This window comes from Empidonax traillii, unplaced genomic scaffold, assembly GCF_003031625.1.
Source record: "Empidonax traillii isolate 1590-97213 ecotype Southwest subspecies unplaced genomic scaffold, ASM303162v1 scaffold444:size1099390, whole genome shotgun sequence".
NCBI lineage: Eukaryota > Metazoa > Chordata > Aves > Passeriformes > Tyrannidae > Empidonax > Empidonax traillii.
In genome coordinates this window covers 913,905-924,793 of record NW_020955637.1, presented here as the reverse complement: position 1 = coordinate 924,793, position 10,889 = coordinate 913,905, and the positions used below count along the sequence as shown (strand labels likewise).

Genomic DNA, 10,889 nt, shown 5'->3' with positions numbered 1-10,889 from the left:
ATTTTGACTATAAATGTTTAAGATGTGAAGTACTAAATTAACGAATCCACTTTAAAAAGCCTGTAAGTTAAATGAGTGCTTGGAAACTAAGCATGAATTAATCATCTGCTTCCAGACATCTGTCTCCCTTAAAAATGTGCTTCCTTAAGACTATTACTCCTTAAAATGGGATCACACAGATACTGTCTGACTCCACGGACAAATTCGAGTCTATACCCAGATGTACTTTAATGAACCATCCAACTGATGCCGTCACAGAACATCACATGGGCTGGGAACAGCAGAGCTCCAGGGAAATCACTGTCACACAAAGGCCGTGGAGCGGATCTAATTCCAGGCTCTGTCCCCAGGACGGGTCCTGACAGGGAAACAGCAATCCCCAGGAATGTTTTATCCGAGCTGGGGGGGTTCTCCCCACACCTTCTGCTCTCTTTTGTGAGTGGGACCAGCGAGGTGCCCTTGGTGGCACAGCCTCAAGGATGTCACACCCCTCTCCCAGGGGTACAGAGGTGTCCCAGCCCCCTGTGCTGACCCAGAGCCAAAGTTTTGGGCTGTTGGACACCAGAGTTCCCCCTCTTGGTGTCACTTTGTATATGGCTCATTCCCTGCATTTTGGGATTAGATCATGGAATCCCTCAGTTTGGAAAAGACCTCCCTGGTTTGAACATGAAGGAACTATTTCCACGTCACAGAGTCTGAAATGGAAGCTCACGTTGCTTTTAAATGCACACACCAGAAAAAATGGGATTTCTCTTTATTTGCAGGTGCTCAGCCACAGAGCCAGTGGAAATTCAGGCCATTCAGAGTCTCCAATTCCCTTTTCACCCTTCCTTTCCCCCATCTCCACTGCACACCCACACACAGAACCACAGCACAGGGGCAGGCAGGGGATCGGTGTGACTCACCTGCAGGCAGGCTCAGGGTGCTCCTCAGGTGCAAGCCCTCCAGAGACTGAATTCACACACTAAAGACAACATTTCCACTGCCCTGGCTTCCTACACACTCCAAATTCCACCTCAACTAGGCCAGCCAGGCACTGCTCATTTTCATTTCTTTCTGTCTCAATCAGCACAGGACTTTAAAAGGTAATCTCTGCTGGAAATTCAATCTATTTCCCCCCTGCGTGTCCCAGCAGAGCTGTGACCAGTGGAACCACTTTGCCTCTGTGTGTCGTGTGTGGGACTGAGGGTCCTGCACATCAGTCCAAGAACAAAACCAACCCAGTGTGCCTGGGGGGCTGCTCTTTTATGAAATGTTCCCTGCTTTTATAACCTCATCTTATCTGAGATGAGCATGGGAAGCTCACAAAGATAGCCCTCTGAGCAAAGCACCAGAACCTGGGCTCCTGTGCCAGGAGAGAGGAATGTGGAATGGATGCCCAGCACCAGGAGTAGTTGGTCCCACTGTTAAAAGCAGGGGCAGCAGGTATTCCAGTCAGCAATCACAGAAAGGGAATCAGAGACTCCTAGGGTTAAATTCCTCTTGAATTAAAAAATATGTAATTTCTTTAAAGTAATATTCCAAATCTCAATTTTGCTGCTATTACCTCTCCTCTGTAGATTCTTGGACAGCCCAATTTGTGCCTTCTTTCATAAATTAGCAAAGCAATCTAGACCTGCTAACCCAGGCTGTGAGCCACCGGCCTTTACTAGGCAAAAACAACTGCTTGTTCTGCTCTGGTGCAGCCTCTGCACCAAACAGCCCTGTCTAGATGGATTTTCAACAAGCTGCTGTCTTGTTCATACACAGTTTAATTAATTTGGGGAAAGGACTAAGAAACAAATGGCCCTATAAATGTCTGAAGTGCAGACTGCTGCTCTGTTCCACCCCTGTGTCTGGAACTCCTGGCTCTGTGCAATCTCCTCAGAATCTACGGCCCAGATGTTCATGGGGGCTTAAAGACTGAGGCCAGAAAGGGCTTTATTCTGACTCCAGTGTCCCCCAGTTTATCATCCAGGCTGGGGAAGGGGGCATTCCCAGCTTTCCCAAACTCTCCCATTCCTATGGCTGCCCAGCACTGCTCATGGAGCATCTGACCGTGGGTGAGATCATCTGCCAGCACCCTGATCCTGCAGCACACACCCCCCTGACTGAGGAACAATCCCCTCCACCACCTCACCCTGCCCTGGGCTGGTGTCACCAGTACTCACCACTCACAGCACATCACCCTGGGGGCAGGACGAGCAGCAGGGGCTTCGGGGATCCCAGGACTTCTTTATGGCAGGATCATCCCCACTGGAGCAGCTGGACTGGCAGCAGGTAAATTTGTTTATATCCCTTCCATTCCAGGAAAGAAAATGCAGCTTGTTCATTAAACTAAAAACTGAGGAAATATATTGGTATCTGTGATATAAATTATAATAGAAATGAAATCCATTGGAATTGAGAATATAACCTGGTACAGAATGCAGTAAATCCCCCTTAAATACTGGGGTTTACACCGAGAGACTTCACTGGGGAATGACATCTGCCCAGCTCCAATTCATCTTAACCTCCCCCTCAGCGCAGAGAAAAGTTCAAGTTCACCAGATAAAGGGTGTCTTTAACTTTCTCTTCCATCTTTTGTCCTTGCCCTACATCCCTGCTATTTGTAAGTTCCAGATTCAGAGCAACAAGGAGAGTTTTAAGCAAAGGATAAATTACTGTTTGTATTATACAGACTCTCACCTGGAAAAGAAACTGAAATGCTGGGGTTTCGAGCACCTTTGCCTGAACAGGTCCTGACTGAACCACACATTTAACAGTGGGCACAGGAACAGCCCCTGGAATGTTCACCTGCCTATCCTGCAAGGGCAGCACGGCCTCGGCTCCTCTGGGCTCAGTTCTTCCTGGCAGAGGGTCAGTGCTCTCCATTTCTAGCAAATTAAGAGGGAGATGGTCAAATGATTATCCTGTAGATACCTGGAGCACTTGCTTTAACAGAAAATGCTGAATTTAACCCTATTATAGGTACAAAATTATACCACCGAGTTTTTAGTGCTTGATGTTTACAACTAATCTTTGTTCTCTTATAACTGTGGGGTTAGAAGCAAGAGACAATGTCTGACTTTGGCTGGGACCCCTCTCCAGTTCAAACATTTTATACACCACCTCTGCTTCCAGTCTTCCAAACACCACCCCCTGCCCCAGCTGCCCCGTGCAGAGGGCTGCTCAGACAGGTATTTTCATGCTCCTGTCCACCACACCTGGGATTTCCTGCATTCCTCAGGCATATTTAAGGCCCAAATCCATTACTAAACACCTACTGAAATTCAGGTTCTGCAGACTGAAAACTTCTGTTACATCACCACCTTTGCAGACACAAAAAGAGTCCTCCTCATCAGCTCTCCATGTCCAGACCCCCAGAGTGCCCTCAGGAGATCCTTGGAGCTGCCACACACCCCCTCTGCCTTCTCACCTGGGAGGGGTCACCAAAAGAGCTGTGAACACCCTGAATCCTGTGACTCGAGTTCCTCCAGGCTCAGAGCTCCCAGCACTGAGAGGGGACGAGGTCTTGGCACATCCCAGTGCTCCACCACCAGAACAACCGCGTGCAAACCGAATGTAATCTGAATTTCAGTGACACAGGGATACAAAAAACCCCAAACACCAAGTCCAGCGAGGCAGGAAAAACCACTGAGCCTGCCCTCTGGCTTGAGGCTGCGCTACAGAAACCTGCCCTGCTTCAGCAGCCAAATTCCACTGTCACACAAAGAACTGTGCCCATCCGGAGGAACGTCTGGAATTAAGGGGACATTATAAGAGATTAAGTGATGAAACACCACCACACTAATCTATTCTGACCTCCTGCAAGCACCACACAATGTTTCTAAACTAATTCCAATTAAAACCAGTAACAACCTTCAGGATTTTTCATGCCCTGCGCTGGTAATGTCATCATTTGCTTATTTACAAGGCACTTCTACAAGGCTTCAGTCCCCCCTTCCAAACTGCACCACAGGTATCGAGGTAGAAATGCAGGTCCAAAGCTTGGGGCTTCAGCCAGCATCTGGTTCTGTTCCTCCGTGGAAAAATGCTTGTTATTTAGGAAGATTCCCTGTTCTCTCCCAGGTGATAAAACAGCCTGTGTGAGAGCCTGGATGGAGCAGTCAGACCTACTCAAATGTGGCTTCTGACCCAGAAGAGAGACGAGAGCTCAGCTGCCGAACTCCAGCTAAGAACCATCATCACGTGAAAGAACTGAATCCTTCCCTTCCTGAAATCCTGCTGCAAGTTCCTGCCCAGCCAGATGTCTGCAGTCACCAACCACTGCTAGTTAAAGCACAGATCTTCCTGCTACAGCTTCACAGAACATGTAAACAAGTGCTTAAAAATCTATTTTAATGACGTTTTCAAGAATAATATTACTCTGCATTACAAAAGAAAGAGGTAAAAGGTACATCTTTTACACATCAGAAAAACTTACAGCGAAGGCAAAGAATATCTTAAAACCAAAATAAAGCTATGTTGTTCCCTACAGGGAAGCTTCAGGTGTCTGAGATTCCTTCACCTAATTCATTTCCAGCCTTCATAGAAAAAGGTGAACAGTCAAAACAGTCCCTCTCCCAAGTCAGCCTTAACCATCCCCCTGACCATCGACAATTTAGCAATAAAATTACAAATATACAGGGAACGGATCTGCTACTGCACCAAAGCTACACACACATCCAACAGCAAAAATACACAAAATACACAGAAATTTAGTGTTTTCATTCATAAATGCAGAATTACTCCCACATTCCACTCTGTCCCAAAGCCAGCATTCAACACGGTGATCAAAAAGGAAGACAACAGCTGTCATACTCCACAGAGCAGGCAGAAGACAAATCTACACAGGACTCACAGATTTGGACTAACCCTAGTTCTACAAATCCTTTGTTGTGGCATCCCAGTCCGTACATGAAGCCATGTAAGATCAGTAAGAGCAGGCAGGAAGCAGTGCTGCTCACCAAGGGCCTGCTGGGCACAACCAGCCCCGGGCCAGCCCCATTCCTGCTTCCTGACACCACAGTGCTCCGTGGAATCCTACAAGTGTTTTCCAGCCAGGGGGACAGGACATGAGGAACACGATGCCATTGCATTCGCTGCACTGTCAGCTTTCAGCATCACAGACACAGAATGCTACAAACACTCACTGCATGCACAGCCCCAGCCTCATCGCTCGGGGATCACAGCAAGGCATCCCTAAGGGTGGAACGTGGCTCTATTTACATCAGCTCCGACAGGAAAGGGCACGTTCAATCGCGGCCGAATCAGCAGCATGAAATTGCATTTCTAAATAATTTAAACGCTCCAAAGAGTGTTTCTCACTACAAATCCTTCATTTCAGTGAAGCAGTCTGTAAACTGGGGATGTACAGGGATGCAGCCTACAGCCTGAGCAGGAAGTAGATCTCGGGCTGGTCCTCGGGGCTGGGCTGCAGCTGCAGGACCGAGTCGTGCTGGTAGAAGCGGTCGGTGCAGCCCAGGTGCAGAGCCGAGCACGAGCCCTCGGGCACGCCCCGGCCCTCCACGGGCTCCCCGGGGAAGCTGCCCAGGTACCTGGCGATGTAGGAGCCCGTGGAGTGCCTGTTGGCCACGTGTGGGGACGCCGAGGGCCTGTTCCTCAGCACCACGCCGGTGCTGGTGCCGGCGGCGGGGGCTCTGTGCCTGCTGGCCTCCTGCCTCTCGCGGGCACGGCTGGCGATGTTGCGCACGCGGCTCTGGCTGCGCGACGACAGTTTCCTGACCAGGGCCCGGGGACAGTCGTCGTCCAGCTGGCCCGGGCCGGGCCGGGGCTCGTCCTGCTCCGGGGACAGCAGCTCCCGCAGCCGCTCCGTCAGCGCGTCCGCCGAGCGCGGCCGCAGGCTCCTCATGGCAGCCAGCTTCTTGTCCCTCATGCCCGAGGAGATGAAGCTCCTGCTGATGTACTGGTACTTACTCTCGAAGTTGCAGGAGATGTCCTCCGACGTCAGGTCTCCCAGGCTCTTGGACTTGCAGGGGCTGCTCTGCTGGATGGCGGGGTGAGGGGGGAAGGGCAGAGCGCTCGGCAGCAGCGGGGGGGCCGTGCTGAGCTGGCACCTCTCGGGGGCACACGGGACGTTTGGCTGCTTATCTGAGTGAGTGGGGCACAACACCCCGGCACCTGCACACGTAGCAAGAGGGAGCTGGCTCCCTGCAGTCCGGAAGGTGTCTGAGGAGGCGCGGGCAGCAGCACAGAGCCCAACAGCCATGCTGTTCCCAGAGGTCCTCTCACCGCCCTGCCCGGTGTCCTGCCTCTGCCTCAGTCTCAAAGGAGAAGCCAGCTGGCTCATGTCCTCCCTCCTGTACTCACAGGCAGTTACCAGGAGATCCTGGGAGTCCCCATCGACTTCCACGAGGCTGCTGCTGTCCGAGTTCTCACCAGGGACAGGGTCCACCAGCATCTCCTCAAAGACGAGGTCACTGGATGCAAAAGAACTGGCAGACTCAGGGCCTTCCCAGCTCGGCCCGGATTTTGTTCCACAGTTTCTTTTGGGGTTTGCATTTAGCAAAGAGAGGGGTGAAGAACAGGGAGAGCCAGGCAAGTTACTTTCTAGACTATTGACTTTTTTCTTGGAAGCTAATTGCCTGTGGGTCTTACATTCAGAAGCTGGAGCTGCCCCCTGGACAGTCGTGCACATGGAATACTCTGCCGTCTCTGGGCTGGAGAACGTGGTTGTATCTGGAGTGGAGAATAAGGGGGATTTGGTGGATTTTGTGGGAGTGAAGCTGTGCTTACAGGGGCTGCTCAGACCTACAGTAAAGCCCTGTGGGTGTGCAGCCCCCACACTGAAGGGCTGGCTGCTGCTGTCATGGTTTGAGACAGCGGTGAGCTGGGTTTGGTCCCCTGTGACATCCACCTGCCCGATGAGAGCAGACACAGCGCTGTCCAGCTCGCTCTCAGCAGCCAGAGAAACCTCATCTATGAGGCGAGAAATGTCACTGTCCTGCAGGGCCAGCGTGGAGTGCAAGTCAGGGCTGTCAGAGCCAGGGGGAGAAGGAATGTCAGGCAGAGAAGGAGGTGCTGCAGTGCTTTTCTTGAGGTCGTATTTGTGATTCTCCATATCTGCCTTTTGACAAAGAGAAGTCCCCACCAGAGTGACTTTGCCCTCCTCAGATCCCTTTGTGTCATCTTCCTTTTTACTGTCTGCACAGTTTTTGTCGTGTGGTTTCTCTGTGCAAGGTCCAGAGTCAGAGTCCTGCGCTGGTGGGACAGTTTCATCGGAAAGATTCTTTTCCTGACAGTCCAAGAGGTGATTTGTTTCAGTTACACCGCTTGCAGAAACTAAGTGTTCAGGTTGCTCCTGAGGAGGTGGTAGCAAAGAGTCAGCTGTAGAATCCTTCTGGCCATTCTCCTTGAATCGAGATCCCAAATTTGAAGTGTTTGCTGTTTGCTCCAAACACAGAAAACCAGATTCTTTCAAGTTTGTTTCCTTCTCGTTGGTATTGTCATCACTGTCGCCTGAATTAAATAAGAAACATATTAGTTGCATACAAGACTCTGTTCTGCCTATCAACAACTCTTTTGTCCTCAGACAGACAAATGGAGCACGCAAAATTAGGTACAGTTGTGACAGAACTTAACCATGGAGTTGTGCAGGTTTAGTACAAATTATCTGAGTGATACGAACAAATGGCAAAAATACAACTGCAGGCACTTCACTGAAACTTCCTGGAATGTCTATTACATCAGGCAGGTGATGTAATACTCGTTGTAAGTAATGTTAATGAGGTACCATGTCATGGCTTGCACGTGGCATTACCTTCAGCTGTGTTCCTAGTCAGATTTGTACTACAAAGAAGCGTGGCAATAAAGACAGAACAAAACAGCTCTGTTAAAACACACAACACTTGGAAACAAGATGCATGCTTCAAGCTGAGTAAAAAGCATCAAGGAGATGGACTCCAGACATGTGGTTATTGCAAAGTGTCACAATTTAAAGGATTTCATTTTGATATTCCACCAGCATGCTGCATTCACAGGAGCAAGGAGTTGAATTCCTTGAAAAACACACATTAGATGTTTTCTCCACCAAATCCTCTTACTTGTCTTTATGTGCCAAATCTGAGCTCCATGACTCACTGCTTTGGAGTTTAATTAAGCAGGGACTATAGGGGTAAGCTTGGTTTGATCTATGCTGGGTTTCACATTTGCTCAACATCAGATACCCTGGGAAGCAGCAAGGGGAGCCCTGATCATCCACCAACAGTGACTGAGCCCCCTCGATGGAGCAGGAACTGCTTCTGGTGAGCATGGCATTAAATGCCCATCTCCAAAACCTGAAAACTTCCCAAGCTTTCCAGTGCTCCCAGACTAGGATGGAAGAGATGCACATTTGTTTGTAGATTTACTTTTTCTATAAAGAATGTAGGAGAAAATGGATAGCACACTGCCCTCTTGGCACAATTCCAGCGGAGCAGCAGAGACATGCTCAGCCACAGCAGTTTAGCAAGACAGGTGTCTGTGAGACAGCCTCTTCAACAGGGTTAAGGAGCCAGCCTTTTGGAGACTCTAAAGGACAGGATTCATCCCCTGTGACAGCTTTCTAGTGTTTCTTGTGTCTTTGTAGCACTTTCAGGAAGAGATACCTAAGAAATTATTGCATCTGTTGCAAGGAACGGCTGAGCTGTATCATCTTCACAGGCTTATCTAGAGGATCTTTCAATTTAAACCACAGCATTTCAGAGTTATCTTCCTTTACTAGAACATCCTTTTTCCTGCCTACAGTTTCTTCTCATGGTGCTGGAGAAAGCCCTGGCTTGGCTTTGCTCACTGTTCCTCCTCAGGAGCTTCTTTTACAAGTGATGTGCCGATTAGCTGCTCCTTCAAAGCCTCTAATGTGGGCCAGCAGCACAAAGGTGGCTGATCAGCATGTCCTAGCAGTGCCAGTAGTTATGTTTCAGTGGCTCCTGCAGTTGCTGAAGTGGCTGCTCTGCAGCTGAGGTGATTTGGAGCAGAGCAGCCTTTCTGTCACCCCCTGGCCAAGGGAGGCTCTCAGGGTGCTCTGTGCCTCTCACCAGGGCAGAGATGGTGGCGCTGGCTGTGCTGCTCCACCAGTCCCTCAGGACTGTCCCTCAAATCCGGGCTGCCAGAGCCAGCCCAAAGCTGAGGATCTGGGGCAGCCTCTGGAAGTGCACATGTTCCTCCCAAATAAACCAAAACCAGCCCCAAAAAGCAGTACTGACTCTCCAGATTAGGGACTAACTCAGGGTGGAGACAGCAGGTCTAATGAGTCACAGCCACTGGACTCAAAGCTCCCTAGACTATCTAAGTATTCCAGCAAATCAAATGTTAGGCAGGTCCAACACAGTAACTTTGCTGCAGTCATGGGAATAACTGGATTTCAAAGTAGGGCCTATCCTGTATTTCAAACCAGGGCTATTACTGCTGAACACCATGAGAAAAATGGGGTTTACAGCTGTTTTACAGGTGAAATCATACTGAGTATCAGTTACATAAGACCCAGACTTTATCCTAACATATGTTTTCCATATAAATTGATCAAATTCAGTGACCTAGGGTAAGAGCCAAATATCAAGCCTGTTGGATACAAAGTTTGACCTACTTTTACCCCTTTTACATCTAATTGAAAGTCTTTAGGCACACTATCACCAAAAACATATGCTGCATGCAGCTCTTCCTCCTGGAAAACAGGGAGAAGAACCCTCCTGCCAGCAGCTCTGTCTCCACAAGTGAATGGAGAGCAGGAAACCAGACTCTGATGAAGAGCAATGGAAGGCTGGTTCTTAAATCACAGAGAAATTTGGTGAATGCCCTTAAAAGAGCACTTCCAGGAATTATTGTGACTCATCTGCCCAGTTTGCAGAGCAGACAGCTTTCCAGGGTGTCACTTATTTGAGGGGGTGATAAAACCCTACCAACTTCAGCCCCCATAATTTTGTGCAGTAACTCTGGTCTGAGTTGAATAAAACTACTTGCACAGAGGCTACTCCTTTCAACAGACCATTTCAGCTCACTGTATCAGCAGTACTTTTGGCAGCATCTTACCAGAGGTGTTTTCTTTCCCGCTGGTCTCCTGGGCGGTGTCCTGGGCGGGGCAGGGCAGTCCCACCAGCAGGTACTTGTCGACGGGCATGGACGCGGGGCGCGCCTGCTGCAGGCTGCGCTTGGGCCGCCGAACCACCCCCTCCTTGTCCTTCAGGTCTGCGGGCTCAGATGCACTGTCCTTCATCTCAGCAGCCTCCAGGAAGCCCATCTTGCTCTTCTTCCTGCCCTTGGCCGGGGCGCTGGCCGTGCGCCGCAGCAGCCGCTCGCCCAGGGACCTCTTGTTGCGGACGTAGCTCCCGCTGGGCTCGGCACAGCCCTGCTTGGGGCTCTTGTTGAACAGCCCCCGCAGCCCCATCAGCTGCTTGCTCTGCAAGGACAAGGAGAGCACGCTTTGGGCTGAGCTCACACTCAGGTAGAGGAGTGCGAGGGAAAGAGCTGCTTCCAGAGCGTTTGTGAATGATGCAGACAAAGAGCAGAACTCAGCAAAGCAAAACTCCACACCAAGCCACTCACAGCCACTCTGACCCAGGAGCTCTGAGCTCAGCTCTCCATGGGTTCATGCATGTCTGTGTTTCCCCCCATCAGGACGGCAGCCTGCCACGGTTACAGCAGAGGTTTGCTCCAAGCCCCCTGATGAGAAGTGTCTGCAGTGACAGGCTGCACTCTGACGTGGGGTTTTACAGGCACGGCCTTCACCACAGCAATATCCAGATGTCTCAGAGCCTGGATGGACAATGATGCCACTTTGGCAGCTGCAGATCATGCGACTGGGAAGCACTGAAAAGCCGTGCCCAGCGAGTGCAAAGTACATGCTCGTGAGCTCTACCTTGGTGGCTCCTAGAAAGTGCAATATTGTGTAACTGGGGTTGAGGATTAAAGGGCTCCACTGAAAGGCAAAAAAA

At 50.1% G+C, this 10,889-nt stretch overlaps 1 protein-coding gene across 1 annotated transcript in view; it reads right to left on the bottom strand.

The window, feature by feature from the left end:
* Nucleotides 1–1,905: 1,905 nt before the first annotated feature.
* PLCH1 (phospholipase C eta 1) overlaps nucleotides 1,906–10,889 on the bottom strand; it is a 61,835-nt gene continuing 52,851 nt past the window's right edge. The window contains exons 22-26 of the mRNA XM_027894868.1: nucleotides 10,814–10,873; nucleotides 9,988–10,354; nucleotides 5,009–7,440; nucleotides 3,283–3,290; nucleotides 1,906–1,918 (exon numbers count right to left, since the gene is read on the bottom strand). Of these exons, the coding sequence (XP_027750669.1) occupies nucleotides 5,348–7,440; nucleotides 9,988–10,354; nucleotides 10,814–10,873 (2,520 nt within the window). The 3' untranslated portion in view covers nucleotides 1,906–1,918; nucleotides 3,283–3,290; nucleotides 5,009–5,347. The remainder of the gene's footprint in view (nucleotides 1,919–3,282; nucleotides 3,291–5,008; nucleotides 7,441–9,987; nucleotides 10,355–10,813; nucleotides 10,874–10,889) is intronic.